Below are 21,150 nucleotides of genomic sequence, written 5' to 3'. Positions count from 1 at the left end.
CTCCAGGACCTTGAAATGCTTCTTATGAAGCAACTCCTTTGTTGCCCTGGCGGTGTGCTTTGGATCATTGTCATGTTGAAAGACCCAGCCACGTTTCATCTTCAATGCCCTTGATGATGGAAGGAGGTTTGCACTCAAAATCTCACGATACATGGCCCCATTCATTCTTTCATGTACCCGGATCAGTCGTCCTGGCCCCTTTGCAGAGAAACAGCCCCAAAGCATGATGTTTCCACCACCATGCTTTACAGTAGGTATGGTGTTTGATGGATGCAACTCAGTATTCTTTTTCCTCCAAACACGACAAGTTGTGTTTCTACCAAACAGTTCCAGTTTGGTTTCATCAGACCATAGGACATTCTCCCAAAACTCCTCTGGATCAACCAAATGCTCTCTAGCAAACTTCAGACGGGCCCGGACATGTACTGGCTTAAGCAGTGGGACACGTCTGGCTCTGCAGGATCTGAGTCCATGGTGGCGTAGTGTGTTACTTATGGTAGGCCTTGTTACATTGGTCCCAGCTCTCTGCAGTTCATTCACTAGGTCCCCCCGCGTGGTTCTGGGATTTTTGCTCACCGTTCTTGTGATCATTCTGACCCCACGGGGTGGGATTTTGCGTGGAGCCCCAGATCGAGGGAGATTATCAGTGGTCTTGTATGTCTTCCATTTTCTAATTATTGCTCCCACTGTTGATTTCTTCACTCCAAGCTGGTTGGCTATTGCAGATTCAGTCTTCCCAGCTTGGTGCAGGGCTACAATTTTGTTTCTGGTGTCCTTTGACCGCTCTTTGGTCTTCACCATAGTGGAGTTTGGAGTCAGACTGTTTGAGGGTGTGCACAGGTGTCTTTTTATACTGATAACAAGTTTAAACAGGTGCCATTACTACAGGTAATGAGTGGAGGAAAGAGGAGACTCTTAAAGAAGAAGTTACAGGTCTGTGAGAGCCAGAAATCTTGATTGTTTGTTTCTGACCAAATACTTATTTTCCACCATAATATGCAAATAAAATGTTAAAAAAACAGACAATGTGATTTTCTGGATTTTTTTTTCTCAGTTTGTCTCCCATAGTTGAGGTCTACCTATGATGTAAATTACAGACGCCTCTCATCTTTTTAAGTGGTGGAACATGCACTATTGCTGACTGACTAAATACTTTTTTGCCCCACTGTGTATATATATATATATATATATATATATATATATATATATATATATATATATTATATTTTTTTATGATTGATAATTTTTTTATATACCAAACCATAATATTGCAGTATATAGGAATATTACTCATCTGCTATGAAGTGGAGATCATCGTCATACAGGCACCAAAGCCTCCTGGCTGCCATTGCAACCCATTGGTTCCACGTTGTGGGAGACTGCGTCTTATAAATGGTTAAACCGCAATAATTGTAACTCACGCCAATCAGACATACAGTCATGCTTAATGTTTAGTGCCGGTTCCCTGTAACGAGCAGCATTGACCTGCTATGATGCAGCAGTTTTTGTATGATGCAGTCTCTTTACCAGTAAGCTCTCCATGGATGCCCTCCATTAATGCTGACTATCCTGGTAACACATCCTCAGTTAAATGTTTGATTAGCTATATCTAGATAAAGCTGAAAGAGACCGAATTATAAGTATTGAATTCTGAGGTTTGTTTTTGTTGCAGGTCCTTCTCTTCTGGTTTACAATAATGAGATGTTTAGTGACCGTGACTGGGAAGGGATCCAGAAACCAGGGAACAGCATTAAACGCAAAGACCCGGACACTGTGGGGAGATTTGGACTGGGCTTTAACTCTGTATATCACATGACAGGTTAGTCTGACATCTATTCCATGTGTATTGATGAAGCTTTTGATTTCTGCTGGGCAAAATTAAGGTTATCGGACACCGCACCCTTCTGCATCTATAGGTGAGTGGCGCTAATCCTGATGTCCATATAACTATCGAGACACGTGTACGATCGACTACCATGTCACATGACTGGGAATCCGGTTGTATTGTTGTTACGCTGCTTTGCATCAGTTTGCCTCTTTTAGAGGTTTGTCCTGTCTCTCTCCCTGTAGCCCAGCTCTGATGTCAATAACTCCTCCCTTCTTCCCCAGTTGGTGTTTGTCAGCCATCTTGCTAGGTTTATCTCTGTGTATATCTGGTTCAGAATTGTCTTTTTTTTTTTTATCTACTGCAACCACTACAGCTATTGGAGCTACTGCTGTTACTATTGTGCATAATAATCAAATAACCCCAAACTATTCATGTCACAAATCCTTCCGAAACCTTGATTCAGAGATGTAGAGATTTGTTCTTCATGTTCTGGCTGTGCTCAGATGTGATCAAAGCCACCCAAAAAACCCTATATGAATCAAAGATCCATATGCAGGAACAGACCAGTTGACCAGAGGCCAATCATGGACTCAAAGGTCCTGCTGAAGTTTGCAACCAATCACATGAATCCAAGATCCATCTATTAAAGGGGTTGGCTACGTTTTAAAAAAAATTCCTTACTTGTTATGAACTGCTATAAAGTTACAGAAGTTGAAAAACATGTACAGTAGATCAATAAAGTTCCACCATATCTACATTATTTATTGCTAGATTCTTTATAACGAACAATCTCTATATATAATTGTCTAAGGGTTTTTCCGTCTGTCTGTCTGTCCTGGAAATCCCGCGTCTCTGATTGGTTGAGGCCACAAGGCCTCGACCAATCAGCGACGGGCACAGTATCGACGTAGACATCCCGCGTCTTTGATCGGTCGAGGCCGCCAGGCCTCGACCAATCAGCAATGGGCACAGCGACGATGATGTCATATAGGACGTAGAAATCCCACGTTTCTGATTCAGCGACGGGCACAGTATCGACGTAGATGTCATAATGGTTGCCATGGCGACGATGATGTCATAAAGGTTGCCTCTACCAATCAGCGACGGGCACAGTCTGCCGCGAATTCTGGAATCATCATTATCCATATACTACGGGGACATGCATATTCTAGAATACCCGATGCGTTAAAATCGGGCCACAATCTAGTGTAATTTATAATTGCTGAAATACAAAAAAACTGGGAAAGAAAAAGTGCAGTAGGGTTTTAATCCAATGACAATGGGGTGTCAGGAAAAAGGGAAGATACTCACCTTGTTAGGTTGCTAAATAGCAACACACAAATGGCATGTAACAGCTGCTGTACAGATACTGGTCGAGAGGACGACCACAGGAATCAGAGGAACACGAACAGAGGTGTCACTTATGTGCTATCCAGGTTTGTCCTGCGTGAATTCAAAACATTTACACTTTTAACCCGTTCCAATAAATGTTTTTATCCTAAGGATATTCCATCTCAGCAGCTCATAAATGATGCCTGTGTTTGTGTTTCTCTGATTTATAAATGCTGTTATAGTACACTACCTCTAGAGGCTGGCATTCTAGTCTGACTGCTCTAACTGTAAAGAACCCTTTCCTGTTTAGATGCTGGAAAGAAATGTCATGTGTCCTTTGTGTTGACCACACATGTATTTATACATATAAATGAGATCTCCTCTGAGAAATTTTTTTCTAATCTAGACAAGCCCAAATTTTTCAACCTCATCATGTGAGTGGCCTTCCATCCCTTGTAATAATCTAGTCGCCTTTTAACCATCTCTAACATCCGAATATCCTTTTTTTTTTAAATGTGGGAATAAAAAAATACATTTTATTCCACGTGTTCTAACTCTGTAAGGCTATGTGCACACGTAGGTTCGGGTCCCCGCGGGTTCTCCCGCAGCGGATTTGATAAATTTGCAGGGCATAACCGCTGCGGTTATCCCGCAGCATCAATAGTGTTGTTAAAAATAATTTAAAAAATGTTTATACTCACCCCCCGACGTCCCGATCTCCTTGGTGCTGCAGGCGGCTTTCCGGTTCCAAAGATGCTGTGCGAGAAGGACCTTCGTGACGTCATGGTCATGTGACCGCAACGTCATCGCAGGTCCTGCTCACATAGCAACCCTGAGACCGGACGGCCGCGTGCAGCGCTGAGAGGTGAGTTATATCATTATTTTTTATTTTAATTCTTTTTTTTTTATTTTTATTTTTTTACACAAATATGGTTCCCAGGGCCTGGAGGAGAGTCTCCTCTCCTCCACCCCGGGTAGCAACCGCACATGATCCACTTACTTCCCGCATGGTGGGCACAGCCCCATGCGGGAAGTAAGCGGATCAATGCATTCCTATGTGTGCAGAATCGCTGCGATTCTGCACAAAAGAAGTGACATGCTGCGGATTGTAAACCGCTGCGTTCCCGCGCGGTTTTTCCCGCAGCATGTGCACAGCGTTTTTGGTTTCCCATAGGTTTACATTGAACTGTAAACTCATGGGAAACTGCTGCGTCTCTGCAGCTGCAGAAACGCTGCGGATCTGCAGCAAAATCCGCAACGTGTGCACATAGCCTAAGAGTTCAGAAATCAATATTTTATGGAATAACCATGCTTTTTAATCACCGCTTTCATGCGTCTTGGCATGCTTTCCACCAGTCTTTCACACTGCTTTTGGGTGACCTTGTGGCACTCCTGGTACAAAAATGTAAGCAACTCTTCCTTGTTTGATGGCTTGTGACTATCCATCTTCCTCTTGATTACATTCCAGAGTTTTTCAATGGGGTTCAGGTCTGGAGATTGGGCTGCCCATGACAGGGATTTGATGTGGTGGTCTCTTAATTTTTGCCAGAGCTGTATGCCTAAGTTTATAAACACAGCCACAATGTATGAATGGTTATCATGTTATATATATGTGTGTGGTCAGTATTTACCTTTCAATGGGAAAGAACTTCTACGGTATGGGACAGTAGTGGCCAGATGTCCTGATCCAATGTGGTATCCACCACCGCTTGCTGGTGGATACCGCATTGAAACAGGACATCTGGCCACTGACCACTACTGTCCCATACCATAGAAGTTCTTTCCCATTAAAAGATAGCTACTGACCACATCTACCATATATACTTGAGTATAAGCCGAGATTTTCAGCCCATTTTTTTTTTTTAGGCTGAAGGGGAGTGGCGACTGTCATATCCTACTCGCCTGCTCCCGACGTGGTCCCTGGCAGCTTCTCGGATGCAACGGTCTCCGGGCACCGGCAGCTCTTCCAGTGTTCAGCGGTCACGTGGTACCACTCATTAAAGTAATTAATATGAACGCGACTTCACTCCCATAGGGGTGGAGCGCATATTCATTACTTTAACCCCTTCCCGACCTGTGACACAGCGTATGCGTCATGAAAGTCGGTGCCAATCCGACCTGTGACGCATATGCTGTGTCACAGAAAGATCGCGTCCCTGCAGATCGGGTGAAAGGGTTAACTCCCATTTCACCCGATCTGCAGGGACGGGGAGTGGTAGTTTAGCCCAGGGGGGGTGGCTTCACCCCCTCGTGGCTACGATCGCTCTGATTGGCTGTTGAAAGTGAAACTGCCAATCAGAGCGATTTGTAATATTTCACCTATTATAACGGGTGAAATATTACAATCCAGCCATGGCCGATGCTGCAATATCATCGGCCATGGCTGGAAATACTAGTGTGCCCCCACCCCACCGATCGCCCCCCCAGCCCCCCGATCTGGCCGGTACAGTGCCCCGCTCCCCTCCATCCAGTGCTCCGCTCCCCCCCGTGCTCTTGTCCGCTCCCCCCGTGCTCCAATCACCCCCCCGTGCTCCAATCACCCCCCCTGCATTCAGATCCACCCCCCCGTGCTCCGTTCCATCCCCCCCGTGCTCCGTTCCAGCCCCCCGTGCTCCGTTCCACGCCTGCCGCGCTCCGATTCCCCCCCCCCCCGTGCTCCGACCCCCCCCCCTCCCCCCGTGCTCCGATCCCCCCCCATCATACTTACCGATCCAGCCGGGGTCCCGTCCGTCTTCTCCCTGGGTGCCGCCATCTTCCAAAATGGCGGGCGCATGCGCAGTGCGCCCGCCGAATCTGCCGGCCGGCAGATTCGTTCCAAAGTGCATTTTGATCACTGAGATAGATTATATCTCAGTGATCAAAATAAAAAAAATAATACATGACCCCCCTCCTTTGTCACCCCCATAGGTAGGGACAATAAAAAAATAAAGAAATTTTTTTTTTCCACTAATGTTAGAATAGGGTTAGGGTTAGGGTTAGGGCTAGGGCTAGGGCTAGGGTTAGGGCTAGGGTTAGGGCTAGGGTTAGGGTTAGGGGTAGGGTTAGGGGTAGGGTTAGGGCTAGGGTTAGGGTTTCGGTATGTGCACACGTATTCTGGTCCTCTGCGGATTTTTCCGCTGCGGATTTGATAAATCCGCAGTGCTAAACCGCTGCGGATTTACCGCGTTTTTTTTCTGCGCATTTCACTGCGGTTTTACAATTGCGATTTTCTATTTGAGCAGTTGTAAAACCGCTGCGGAATCCGCACAAAGAAGTGACATGCTGCGGAATGTAAACCGCTGCGTTTCCGTGCAGTTTTTCCGCAGCATGTGTACAGCGATTTTTGTTTCCCATAGGTCTACATTGAACTGTAAACTCATGGGAAACTGCTGCGGATCTGCAGCGTTTTCCGCAGCGTGTGCACATACCTTTAGAATTAGGCTATGTTCACACGGTGCGGATTTGGCTGCGGATTGGCCGCTGCGGATTCGCAGCAGTATTCCATCAGGTTTACAGTACCATGTAAACATATGAAAAACCAAATCCGCTGTGCCCATGGTGCAGAAAATACAGCGCGGAAACGCTGCGTTGTATTTTCCGCAGCATGTCAATTCTTTGTGCGGATTCCGCGGATTTTTACACATGTTCCTCAATAGGAATCCGCAGGTGAAATCCGCACAAAAAACACTGGAAATCCGCGGAAAATCCGCAGGTAAAACGCAGTGCCTTTTACCCGCGGATTTTTCAAAAATGGTGCGGAAATATCTCACACGAATCCGCAACTTGGGCACATAGCCTTAGGGTTAGGGTTGGAATTAGGGTTGTGGTTAGGGTTGTGATTAGGGTTATGGCTACAGTTGGGATTAGGGTTAGGGGTGTGGGGGGGTTAGTGTTGGAGTTAGAATTGAGGGGTTACCACTGTTTAGGCACATCAGGGGTCTCCAAACGCAACATGGCGCCACCATTGATTCCAGCCAATCTCGTATTCAAAAAGTCAAATGGTGCTCCCTCACTTCCGAGCCCTGACGTGTGCCCAAACAGTGGTTTACCCCCACATATGGGGTATCAGTGTACTCAGGATAAACTGCGCAACAATTACTGGGGTCCAATTTCTCCTGTTACCCTTGTGAATCTAAAAAAATGCTTTCTAAAACATCATTTTTGAGGAAAGAAAAATGATTTTTTATTTTCACGGCTCTGCGTTGTAAACGTCTGTGAAGCACTTGGGGGTTCAAAGTGCTCACCACATATCTAGATAAGTTCCTTGGGGGGTCTAGTTTCTAAAATGTGGTCACTTGTGGGGGGTTTCTACTGTTTAGGCACACCAGGGGCTCTGCAAACGCAATGTGACGCCCGCAGACCATTCCATCAAAGTCTGCATTTCAAAAGTCACTGCTTCCCTTCTGAGCCCCGACGTGTGCCCAAACAGTGGTTTACCCCCACACATGGGGTATCAGCGTACTCAGGAGAAACTGGACAACAACTATTGGGGTCCAATTTCTCCTGTTACCCTTGGGAAAATAAAAAATTCTGGGCTAAATAATTATTTTTGAGGAAAGAAAACGTATTTATTATTTTCACGGCTTTGCATTATAAACTTCTATGAAGCACTTGGGGGTTCAAAGTGCTCACCACACATCTAGATAAGTTCCTTTGGGGGTCTAGTTTCCAAAATGGGGTCACTTGTGGGGGGTTTCTACTGTTAAGCCACATCAGGGGCTCTGCAAACGCAACGTGACGCCCACAGAGCATTCCATCAAAGTCTGCATTTCAAAACGTCACTACTTCACTTCCGAGCCCCGGCATGTGCCCAAACAGTGATTTACCCCCACATATGGGGTATCAGCGTACTCAGGAGAAACTGGACAACAACTTTTGGGGTCAAATTTCTCCTGTTACCCTTGGGAAAATAAAAAATTGCAGGCTAAAAGATCATTTTTGAGAAAATATTTTTTTTTTTTTTTCATGGCTCTGCGTTATAAACTTCTGTGAAGCACTTGGGGGTTCAAAGTCCTCACCACACATCTAGATTAGTTCCTTTGGGGGTCTAGTTTCCAAAATTGGGTCATTTCTGGGGGATCTCCAATGTTTAGGCACACAGGGGCTCTCCAAACGTGACATGGTGTCCGCTAATGATTGGAGCTAATTTTCCATTTAAAAAGCCAAATGGCATGCCATCCCTTCCGAGCCCTGCCGTGCGCCCAAACAGTGGTTTACCCCCACATATGGGGTATCAGCGTACTCAGGACAAACTGGACAACAATATTTGGGGTCCAATTTCTCCTATTATCCTTGGCAAAATAGGAAATTCCAGGCTAAAAAATCATTTTTGAGGAAAGAAAAATTATTTTTTATTTTCATGGCTCTGCGTTATAAACTTCTGTGAAGCACCTGGGGGTTTAAAGTGCTCAATGTGCATCTAGATAAGTTCCTTGGGGGTCTAGTTTCCAAAATGGGGTCACTTGTGGGGGAGCTCCAATGCATAGGCACACAGGAGCTATCCAAACGCGACATGGTGTCCGCTAACGATGGAAATAATTTTTCATTCAAAAAGTCAAATGGCGCTCCTTCCCTTCCGAGCCTTACCATGTGCCCAAACAGTGGTTTACCCCCACATGTGAGGTATTGGTGTACTCAGGAGAAATTGCCCAACACATTTTAGGATCCATTTTATCCTGTTGCCCATGTGAAAATGAAAAAATTGAGGCTAAAAGAATTTTTTTGTGAAAAAAAAGTACTTTTTCATTTTTACGGATCAATTTGTGAAGCACCTGGGGGTTCAAAGTGCTCACTATGCATCTAGATAAGTTCCTTGGGGCGTCTAGTTTCCAAAATGGGGTCACTTGTGGGGGAGCTCCAATTTTTAGGCACACGGGTGCTCTCCAAACGTGACATGGTGTCCGCTAAAGAGTGGAGCCAATTTTTGATTCAAAAAGTCAAATGGCGCGCCTTCCCTTCCAAGCCCTGCCGTGCGCCCAAACAGTGGTTTACCCCCACATATGAGGTATCAGCGTACTCGGGACAAATTGGACAACAACTTTCGTGGTTCAGTTTCTCCTTTTACCATTGGGAAAATAAAAAAATTGTTGCTAAAAGATAATTTTTGTGACTAAAAAGTTAAATGTTCATTTTTTCCTTCCTTGTTGCTTCTGCTGCTGTGAAGCACCTGAAGGGTTAATAAACTTCTTGAATGTGGTTTTGAGTACCTTGAGGGGTGCAGTTTTTAGAATGGTGTCACTTTTGGGTATTTTCAGCCATATAGACCCCTCAAACTGACTTCAAATGTGAGGTGGTCCCTAAAAAAAATGGTTTTGTAAATTTCGTTGTAAAAATGACAAATCGCTGGTCAAATTTTAACCCTTATAACTTCCTAACAAAAAAAAAATTTGTTTCCAAAATTGTGCTGATGTAAAGTAAACATGTGGGAAATGTTATTTATTAACTATTTTGTGTCACATATCTCTCTGGTTTAACAGAATAAAAATTCAAAATGTGAAAATTGCGAAATTTTCAAAATTTTCGCCAAATTTCCGTTTTTATCACAAATAAACGCAGAATTTATTGACCTAAATTTACCACTAACATGAAGCCCAATATGTCACGAAAAAACAATCTCAGAACCGCTAGGATCCGTTGAAGCGTTCCTGAGTTATTACCTCATAAAGGGACACTGGTCAGAATTGCAAAAAACGGCCAGGTCATTAAGGTCAAAATAGGCTGGGTCATGAAGGGGTTAATGAGCGGTACCAGTGACCGCTGAACATAGGAACAAGCTGCTGGCCCAGGACGACGGAGAAGCAGGGACTGCGCCGGGAGGGTGAGCCATGCGATATTCACCTGTTCCCATTCCACCGCCGGGCTCTGTCTTCCACGTCCTCTGGCTGTGACGTTCAGGTCAGAGGGCATGATGACATGGTTAGAGCGTGCCCTCTGCCTGAACAGTCAGAGAGCTGTAAGATGGAGCGGCGTACGGCGGTGGGACAGGTGAATATCGCAAGTGCCGATGGCCTGAGCAACGAGAGGTGAGTGTGTCATTTTTTTTTTTTATCGTAGAAGCATATGGGGAATAATCTATGGAGCATCTTATGGGGCCATCAACCTTTGTGCAGCATTATATGGGACATAATCTATGTAGCATCTTATGGGCCATCAACCTTTATGCAGCATTATATGGGGCATAATCTATGGAGCATCTTATGGGGCCATCATTAACCTTTTGTGCAACATTATATGGGACATTTTAATATGGAGCATCTTGTGGGCCCATCATGAACTTTATGGAGCCTTATATGGGGCGTATTTTGTATGGAGCATCTTATGGGGCCCATCATGAACTATATGGAGCATTATATGGGGCTCCTGATTCAATATGGATATTCCAAAACACTTGACCTACTGATGTCTCAATTAATTTTACTTTTATTGGTATCTATTTTTATTTTTGAAATTTACCAGTAGCTGCTGCATTTCCCACCCTAGGCTAGTACTTGAGTCAATAAGTTTTTCCCAGTTTTTTGTGGCAAAGTTAGGGGTCTCGGCTTATACTCGGGTCGGCTTATACTCGGGTCAGTTTATACTCCAGTATATATGGTATATAGATCCTAATGACCTCTCACTAGGCTACAACACCCGTCCTGTTTTATGTTTTGCTACAGGCCTTTTTTTCTGTACAGCATCACCCTTGTATTCTGCCTCTTTCTTAAGCAGTTGGCAGGCTGACGAAGGTCTATGTGTGACCGAAACGTCTTTACATGTTATACAGACTATCTCACATAAGGTCTGATCAAACAAAATAAAATGACCTCGACCATGGTACTCGTGTAAAACAACAATTTTATTAGAAAAATAAATCCTCATAAAAACAATATGTATCTACTAGGAAAAAAGGGTACTGGACTACACAAAAAGGGACAATACTGCCATAGGCTAAACCCAAACAATGGGCCAACATAACATAAAGGTATGGTATAAATACCAATAAGGTGCATCCCATATATACACAAAAACCCTTATATATAATACATGTAAGGAGAAAACCATCTTTGTCTAGATGTGCTCATGGTTTGTACACTATCATGAGGTAAGTAACACTAATCCTCTGATGTGGCGCATGATTCTCTACATAAGTAACATGTATATAAAGGGATATGGATAAACTACCATAAAGTCAGCCACACGGGTAGATGCCTCGGCGTCCCTCTGCCCCAACGCGCATTTCGCACTGCTTATGTTCTCCTCATGAGCATCTATGCCTCTTTTAATGCATCCCATTATTTTATTTGCCTTTGTAGCAGCTGCCTGACACTGACCACTGAATATGAGTTTGTCATCCACCCATACTCCCAGGTCTTTTTCATTGACGATTTTGCCCAGAGTTTTAGAATTAAGCACATAATTATGCACTTGGGTAGAAGTAATAAGATGTATGACCTTACATTTATCCCCATTAAAGCTCATTTGCCATTTATCAGCCCAAGCTTCTAGTTTACATAAATCATCCTGTAATATAAAATTGTCCTCCTCTGTATTGATTACCCTGCAGAGTTTAGTGTCATCTGCAAATATTGAAATTCTACTCTGAATGCCCCCTACAAGGTCATTAATAAATATGTTAAAAAGAAGAGGGCCCAATACTGACCCCTGTGGTACCCCACTGCTAACCGCTACCCAGTCCGAATGTGCTCCATTAATAAACACCCTTTGTTTCCTATCCCTGAGCCAGCTCTCAACCCACTTGCACATATTTTCCCCTATCCCCATTATTCTCATTTTATGTATCAACCTTTTGTGTGGCACCGTATCAAAAGCTTTTGAAAAGTCCATATACACTACATCCACTGGGTTCCCTTGGTCCAATCCGAAACTTACCTCTTCATAGAAGCTGATCAAATTAGTCTGACATGAACGGTCTCTAGTAAACCCGTGCTGATACTGGGTCATGAGGTTATTCCTCTTCAGATACTCCAGTATAGCATCCCTTAGAATGCCCTCCAGGATTTTACCCACAGTAGAGGTTAAGCTTACTGGCCTATAATTTCCGAGTTCAGATTTTGTCCCCTTTTTGAATATTGGCACCACATTTGCTATACGCCAGTCCTGTGGTACAGACCCTGTTATTATGGAGTCTCTAAAGAATAAAAATAATGGTCTATCAATGACTGTACTTTATTCCTGCAGTACTCGAGGGTGTATCCCATCCGGGCCCGGAGATTTGTCAATTTTAGTGATTTTTAGACGCCGCCGCACTTCCTGCTGGGTTAAGCAGGTGACACTTAATGGGGAATTTTTATCACTAGTCATTTTGTCTGCCATGGGATTTTCTTGTGTAAATACTGATGAAAAAAAGTCATTTAGCATATTTGCTTTTTCCTCATCCTCATCCACCATTTCACCCAGACTATTTTTAAGGGGGCCAACTGTTGTGAATTCTGTTGTTAAGCTCCGTCCTGTGGTCATGAATGGTACTTCGGCTGGTTCTGTCCATGGGCTTCCTCTGGTGGTTGTGAGTGGGGCTGCGGCTTCTGAGGTTCCTTCCACAGGTGACGAGGTTAATTCGTTAGCTGGCTGCTCTATTTAACTCCACCTAGATCATTGCTCCATGCCACCTGTCAATGTTCCAGTATTGGTCTAGTTCGCTCCTGGATCGTTCTTGTGACCTGTCTTCCCAGCAGAAGCTAAGTTCCTGCTTGTTTTTCTCAGTTTGCTATTTTTTCTGTCCAGCTTGCTATTTTGATTTTTGTCTTGCTTGCTGGAAGCTCTGGGACGCAGAGGGAGCGCCTCCGCACCATGAGTCGGTGCGGAGGGTCTTTTTGCGCCCTCTGCGTGGTCTTTTTGTAGTTTTTTGTGCTGACCGCAAAGTTACCTTTCCTATCCTCTGTCTGTTCAGTAAGTCGGGCCTCACTTTGCTAAATCTATTTCATCTCTGTGTTTGTAATTTTCATCTTTACTCACAGTCATTATATGTGGGGGGCTGCCTGTTCCTTTGGGGAATTTCTCTGAGGCAAGGTAGGCTTTATTTTTCTATCTTTAGGGCTAGCTAGTTCCTTAGGCTGTGACGAGGCGCCTAGGGAGCGTCAGGAGCGCTCCACGGCTATTTCTAGTGTGTATGATAGGATTAGGGATTGCGGTCAGCAGAGTTCCCACGTCTCAGAGCTTGTCCTGTATTATTAGTAACTATCAGGTCATTCCGTGTGCTCTTAACCACCAGGTCCATTATTGTCCTCACCACCAGGTCATAACAGCCAACATTATCATTTTTTAGTTGCTTACTATTTATGTAGTTAAAGAATATTTTAGGATTATTTTTACTCTCTCTGGCAATGAGTCTCTCTGTCTCAATCTTTGCTGCCTTGATTTGCTTTTTACAGAATTTATTTAATTTTCTGTATCTATTTAATGCCTCATCACTACCTACTTCCTTTAATTCTCTAAATGCTTTCTTTTTGTCACTTATTGCGCTCCTTACAGCTCTATTTAGCCATAATGGTTTCCTCCTATTTCTAGTATGTTTATTCCCTTACGGTATATACTGTGCACAGGTCCTATCCAGGATGCTAATAAATGTCTCCCATTTTCTTTGTGTATTTTTGTGTCTCAGGATATCGTCCCAGTTAATTGCACCAAGATCCTCTCTCATCCGTTGGAAATTTGCCCTCCTGAAGTTTAGTGTCCTTGTAACCCCTCTATTACACATCTTTTTAAAGGATACATGAAAACTTATTATTTTGTGATCACTATTTCCCAAGTGACCCCCAACCCTTATATTTGATATGCGGTCTGGCCTGTTGGTTAATATTAGGTCTAGCAGTGCCCCCCTTCTTGTTGGGTCCTGAACCAGTTGTGAAAGGTAATTGTCTCTCATAGTTGTCAAAAACCGATTACCTTTGCTGGAACTGCAGGTTTCTGTTCCCCAATCTATTTCAGGGTATTTGAAGTCCCCCATAATAATTACTTCTCCTTGAGACGCAGCTTCATCTATTTGCTTTACGAGGGTGTTCTCCATTGCTTCCATTATTTTTGGAGATTTATAACAAACCCCTATGAGTAATTTATTATTTTTTCCCCCTCCCCTTATCTCCACCCACAGGGATTCTACATTTTCATTAAATTCACCTAAGGTCGATTTTACATATAGACACACTCCTCCCCCTCGCTTATCTGTACGGTCATTTCTGAACAGACTATAGCCCTGCAAGTTAACAGCCCAGTCATGGCTCTCATCCAGCCATGTCTCAGATATCCCCACCATCTCATAATTATGCTCCAACAACATTAGTTCTAATTCGTCCATTTTGTTGGCGAGGCTTCTGGCATTAGTATACATGCACTTGATGTTCCTCTCTGTACCTCTATTCTTTCTTAAATTATTAACTGTTCTAACCCCACCTCCCATGCCACCGCCACCCCCATCTTCCTTATTTGTGCCCAGCTCTCTCTCTGCACTATCTTTCCCTCCTATAAATTGAATACCCTCCCCCCAATTCCTAGTTTAAACACTCCTCCAACCTTCTAGCCATTTTCTCCCCCAACACAGCTGCACCCTCCCCATTGAGGTGCAGCCCGTCCCTAGTGTAGAGCCTGTAGCCAACTGAGAAGTCGGCCCAGTTCTGCAGGAACCCAAACCCCTCCTTCCTACACCAATTTTTGAGCCACTTATTAACCTCCCTAATCTCCCGTTGCCTCCCTGGCGTGGCACGTGGTACAGGCAGTATTTCGGAAAATACCACGTTGGAGGTCCTTGCTTTCAGCTTGCGGCCTAATTCCCTGAAATCATCTTTAAGGACCCTCCACCTACCTCTAACTTTGTCATTTGTGCCTATGTGCACCATGACCGCTGGGTCCTCACCAGCCCCTCCCAGTAATCTGTCCTGTTGTGAATTCTGTGGCAGAGCTCCCTCCTGTGGTCACAAGTGGTACTTCGGCTGGTTCTCTCTGCGAGCTTCCGTTGGTGGAGGAAAGTGGTACTGCGGCTTCTGAGTTTCCTTCCTCAGGTGATGTGGTAAAGTCGTTAGGTGCTGCTCTATTTAACTCCACCTAGTGCTTTGATCCTGGCCTCCAGTCAATGTTCTAGTATTGGACCTGTTTCCTCCTGGATCGTTCCTTTGGCCTGCTGCTCTGCATAGCTAAGTTCCTCTTTGCTATTTGTTTGCTGTTTTTTTCTGTCCAGCTTGTCAATTTGTTTTTTACCGCTTGCTGGAAGCTCTGGGACGCAGAGGGTGTACCTCCGTGCCGTTAGTTCGGTACGGAGGGTCTTTTTGCCCCCTTTGCGTGGTTTTTGTAGGGTTTTGTGTTGACCGCAAAGTTACCTTTCCTATCCTCGCTCTGTTCAGAAAGTTGGGCCTCACTTTGCTAAATCTATTTCATCTCTACGTTTGTCTTTTCATCTTAACTCAGTCATTATATGTGGGGGCTGCCTTTTCCTTTGGGGTATTTCTCTGAGGCAAGGTAGGCTTATTTTCTATCTTCAGGCTAGCTAGTTTCTCAGGCCGTGCCGAGTTGCATAGGGAGCGTTAGGCGCAATCCACGGCTGCCTTTAGTGTGGTTGGAGAGGATTAGGGATTGCGGTCAACAGAGTTCCCACGTCTCAGAGCTCGTTCTTGTTTTTTGGGTTATTGCCAGGTCACTGTATGTGCGCTGACCTCTATGTCCATTGTGGTACTGAATTGCCTTTCATAACACTGTCCACCCGATCAGCGATGTGTCGGACTCGAGCGCCAGGTAGGCAGCACACCGTTCGACGATCCCTGTGTTTGTGACAGATTGCCTTATCTGTTCCCCTAATAATTGAGTCCCCCACTACCAGCACCTGTCTGGCCTGCCCTGCTCTCCTATTTCCCTCCTTACTGGCGCAGTCACTCCTCCGGCTTTCAGAGGACATGCCTGGCTGCAGCAGTGCTACCCCTGTAACTGTATTGCTTTGCCCTGTTACAGACAGCAGGGACCCTATACATTAGCATGTTTAAGAGTTAGGTGAACTTATACTTTGATTTCCATCCCACCTATTAGACCGTACTGATGTTACCTGCATGTACAATAATAACAGCAAAGTTTGATGAGATGTGAAGTAGACATGGCAAATTTCTGCACTTCTCATTCTGTAATGCCTTTTTTTGGTTTAAAAAATACCTACTTTTAGTATTCATCCACAAGGTTGTGTTGCAAAGCCTCATTGGGTCTGTGCTGTAGCACCCATAGACTGCTATGGCTCCATACTGCATCCATGGCCTCCATTTTCATATGACTGTGCACAGTTTTTGTTTTTTTCATAGACTCGGAGAACAAAGAAATTGTCATCTTTTATCCTATGCTAGCATGTACAGATGTCTCCCCAAAAAGCATTGCTTATAAGAAAGGATAGAAGGCTTCATTATGGCACCATACAGTAGTTCACAGGCTGCTTATGTGTTGTTATATACATTTCCTAAAGATCTGTATATATTCTTTTGTCATTTGTGTTGTACAGATTATCCAGCCATCTTCAGTGGAAAAAATATTGGGATTCTGGATCCACAAGAAAATCTATTCTACCGAGGAGGTCGGTTATGGAGCATTGAGAAAAAAGATCAGTACATAGAAGATTTAAGGAACCAATTTAAACCATTCAAAAATGTTTTGGACAAACTTGGGTTAGGCTGTTGGGAGGAAATCCTTGAGTCAGGCTGTTTTAATGGAACTCTCTTCTGCATTCCTCTCCGATTGTGCCCATCAGAGATATCTGAGAACGTATATAGTTCCGAAAGGGTTGAAGAATTATTTGCATCGTTTATGAAAGATTCTGGTATTGCCCTTCTTTTTCTTCGCCATGTTACAAGCATTTCTTTGAAGAAAATTGGAAAAAATGGAATATTGGAAACTCTTGTTACTGTTAATGTATGTTCTGAAAACTTACTAGCCACAGAGTGTGAGGGATTTCCAATACAAACCGTTTGTAAAGCGGTTTCCCTAAAGCACATAGACAACAAAGAGGAAGAATGTAAATGGCTGGTAACTACCAGCAAAGATCAAGACAATGTGTTTCCAGAACTGACGGAGTTAAGCAACAAACTATGCAATAGACCTGTTCTAGATCTGGCCTTCCCATTATCTAAGCATGATAGGGATTTATTTGGGGGACGCCTGCATTGTATTCTCCCGCTCCCTGACAAGGAAGAAAACCAGACTGGACTGCCATGCCTTATTAACGGATGTTTTGACCTTACTGATGACAGGAGAAGCTTGAAGTGGCCTGAAATTGACCAACAGCACGATGAAGGTGCTAAATGGAACCAGATCTTAGTAGAAAAAGTCTTACCTTTGATTTATCTCCAGGCAGTAAAAAATAGTGTGTTTTTAGTGAAGGCATCAGAGATTACAGTGGACATGTCATACCGCATTTGGCCGATTCCTGAAAAAACCAGACACAAATCAAGATGGCACCATATAGTTGGAAAGATTGCCCTTTGTCTCAAAAAAGAGAGAGTACTGCAAACAATGGATACTGCCGAGTGGATAACTGCAAAGGAAGCGGTGTTCTTGATGGTCGAAAACATGGACATCCATAATTGTTTAGAGGAATTGCTTCTCCTTCTAAATGTCCCTCTAGTTAAAGTTCCCAGTCATGTCTTTGGCATTCTACAGATGGCTGTGAAAGACAGGACCGATTTCAATATTGTGTCTCCAAAGTTTGTGAGAAACCTTTTGCATAAGGGCGATTGGCTCCAGTTTCCAACTGAGAAGAAACTGTTGCTTCTGAAGTACATAATCAGCGATGGACGACATGATGAACTACTGAACCTGAAACTGCTGCCGCTATCTGATGGATCATTCACACGCTTCCAAAATACAGCGTTAAATGGCATTGTATACATTGACAGCAAAAAGTTCCCAAGGTAAGGCGTGATTTGTACACTTCATATAAAGATTCCTTTACACATAAATTACAAAGTTGTTTTCGAGACAGCTGCTGTAAATTGTAAATCTCTGTCAGGGTCTGGCTTGGAATGGACAGAGGGCGTCTGTAGTTGGCTCACTACTAGCTGCAGAGTGCAGACTGTAAGGGATGGTGAAAAGCTGGCGATGGATACATGGGTATTGAATTAAGGGTATTTTTCAACAACTACATCATGCATTTTTCAGTGCCTTGCTGGGGATTTTCTTTTGTTCGCACAAGCTTGTTGTGGGTTTTGCTTTTGTTTTTTATTTACTTTGTATGCGTTCTAATTTTTATAGAGGAGCCTATGAACATGCTTAAAACGAAGCCATACATATTCAAAACTCGCTACTTTTTGTAAAAAGAAAAACAAAACAAAAAACACACAAATTCGACAAAGCTACAAATAGAAAGGTGTTTAATATTTTGCCACAAAAACCACTGTCATTAATTCATGAAGTCTGCCATGATGAAGAATGTGCTGGAGGAAGAGGAGCCAAAGAGGCTTGCAGAAGGTGTTTAAAAAGATCAGTTGCATCCAAATTTGATCAGGAGCCATCAGTATTGCATTTGTGTTTCAAGGAGGCTCTCTAGAAGTATTAGTGGTCTGTAATATCTATGCTGTACATGATGAACGCATTGTATTACACTCAGATCAGTATTACACTTTATAAACGCATCATACAAATACACTCACAAAACAGAGTGGGAACTGGGGGAGGAATAGGAGGAAGAAACCAAATGGGAGAGGGTAAGGATAAACACACAAAGTAACTTCACGCAGATATCTCCTGAAAAACTCTCCAACCGCCTACTCCAAACACTGCGCTTTCTTCAACTCCAAAACATGAAGCTGTAACTATCACTGGCAACTCCTGATTGCCAGTGGCCAGCAAATATTCCAGAGGGAAGTGGCCAACACAGAACAGCTAAGACAATTCAGGATGGAGAGCTCCAGGAGATGAACTGAACTGATTAACTCTTGCAATGTCAGAGCAAGGAAAACCTGCACTGTTTAATAGGATGGTGAAGCAGTTCTAATTAGTTCAGGAGTTTGTATAACCAGACGTCCTGATCTTCTGACACCTGTCTGTAGCTGCATCCCTAAGATAAGTGTCAGATTGAACCAGTCACAAGATCACAATACAATTTTAAAAGGATATTTCCTTCTCAGACATTGATGGCACATTGAAAGTATATGCTCTAAATATATAACAGATGAGGGTCTCCATTCCAGTACTCCAACCTGGAAATGAGTGATATGGGGCCTCTTCTTCCCCATTCATACTGCACGAAGGTAGAGATTTGCATGCGGCTCTCTCCATTGCAAACCAAGTGTGCTGCTGAACAGTCCAAGAGCTTAATTACTCCCATTAAACTTCAAAGACGGTAGCTGTGCATGTTAATGGTCATCACTCCACACCACCTGCTCCTTGTAGAAGTGCCTTTGCTCTAGCACGGAGTGCCAAGCTTCTTTATCGTTTCCATGGAAAATACATGTGAGCAGGTACCAGCCATAGACAAGTAGGTGCAGAAGTTGTTTCAGATTGTGCAGCCATTGTTGCCCAGTGTACCCTGTTAATTAACCCCTTAGCGACCGCCGATACGCCTTTTAACGGCGGCCGCTAAGGGTACTTAAACCACAGCGCCGTTAATTAACGGCGCTGTGGAAAAAGTCCATAGCGCCCCCCAGAGGCCGATTTTCTCCGGGGTCTCGGCTGCCGAGGGTAGCCGAGACCTAAGAGAACATGATTCGGGTTTTTTTTAACCCACCCCGCATTTGCGATCGCCGGTATTTAACCGTTTACCGGCGATCGCAAAAAAAAAAAGAAGAAAAAGCGATCTCTTTTTAATTTCTCTGTCCTCCGATGTGATCGCACATCGGAGGACAGAGAAAAGGGGTCCCAGGTGGCCCCCCAATACTCACCTAGCTCCCCCGATGCTCCTCGTGTCTCCCGGTGGGCGCCGCCATCTTCAAAATGGCGGGCGCATGCGCAGTGCGCCCGCCGGCCGGCACCGGGAGAATCTTTGGGGTCTCGGCTGCCGGGGGTAGCCGAGACCCCAAAGAGCATGATCGGGGTCGGTATTACCGACCCCTGTTTTGCGATCGCCGGTAATTAACTGTTTACCGGCGACCGCAAAAAAAAAAAAAAAAAAAAAAGTAAAGTGTAATTCTCTGTCCTCTGATGTGATCGCACATCAGAGGACAGAGAAATAGGGGGATTCGGGGACCCTAGCATACTCACCTAGGTCCCTGGATCCTCTTGCTGCTCCTCCTGGCCGCCGGCAGAAGAACATGGCGGACGCATGCCCAGTGCGCCCGCCATCTGTCTCCATCTGCCGGCCGGCAGGAGAACAGCAGTTGGGGCTAAAATTAGGGGTAGGGTTAGGGGTAGGGTTAGGGCTAGGGTTAGGGCTAGGGTTGGGGCTAAATTTAGGGTTGGGGCTAAATTTAGGGTTAGGGTTAGGGCTAGGGTTGGGGCTAAATTTAGGGTTAGGGTTGGGGCTAAATTTAGGGTTAGGGTTGGAGCTAAATTTAGGGTTAGGCTTCTTTCACACTTACGTCGGTACGGGGCCGTCACAATGCGTCGGCCCGACATACCGACGCACGTTGTGAAAATTGTGCACAACATGGGCAGCAGCTGTAGTTTTTCAACGCATCCGCTGCCCAATCTATGTCCTGGGGAGGAGGGGGCGGAGTTACGGCCACGCATGCGCGGTCAGAAATGGCGGATGCGACGTACAAAAAAACGTTTCATTGAACGTTTTTTTGTGCCGACGCTCCGCCAAAACACAACTGATCCAGTGCACGACGGACGCGACGTGTGGCCATCCGTCACGATCCGTCGGCAATACAAGTCTATGGGCAAAAAACGCATCCTGCGGGCACATTTGCAGGATCCGTTTCTTGTCCAAAACGACAGATTGCGACGGAATGCCAAACGACGCAAGTGTGAAAGTAGCCTTAGGGTTAGGGTTGGGGCTAAAGTTAGGGCTAGGGTTGGGGCTAAAGTTAGGGTTAGAGCTGGGATTAGGGTTAGGGTTTGGATTAGGGTTGGTATTAGGGTTAGGGTTGGCATTAGGGTTACGCTTGGGATTAGGG

General features: G+C 44.5%; 1 protein-coding gene across 1 annotated transcript in view; it reads left to right on the top strand.

Moving 5' to 3' along the window:
• Positions 1-21,150, top strand: part of LOC138651521 (sacsin-like) — a 163,540-nt gene that overhangs the window by 89,069 nt on the left and 53,321 nt on the right. Inside the window, exons 6-7 of the mRNA XM_069741786.1 lie at positions 1,673-1,819; positions 16,602-18,006. Coding sequence (XP_069597887.1) covers positions 1,673-1,819; positions 16,602-18,006 — 1,552 coding nt within the window. The remainder of the gene's footprint in view (positions 1-1,672; positions 1,820-16,601; positions 18,007-21,150) is intronic.

Source organism: Ranitomeya imitator, chromosome 10 (assembly GCF_032444005.1).
Source record: "Ranitomeya imitator isolate aRanImi1 chromosome 10, aRanImi1.pri, whole genome shotgun sequence".
Taxonomy (NCBI): Eukaryota; Metazoa; Chordata; class Amphibia; order Anura; family Dendrobatidae; genus Ranitomeya; species Ranitomeya imitator.
Note: the sequence above shows the minus strand (reverse complement) of the source record. Positions and strands in the feature narration are given on the sequence as shown.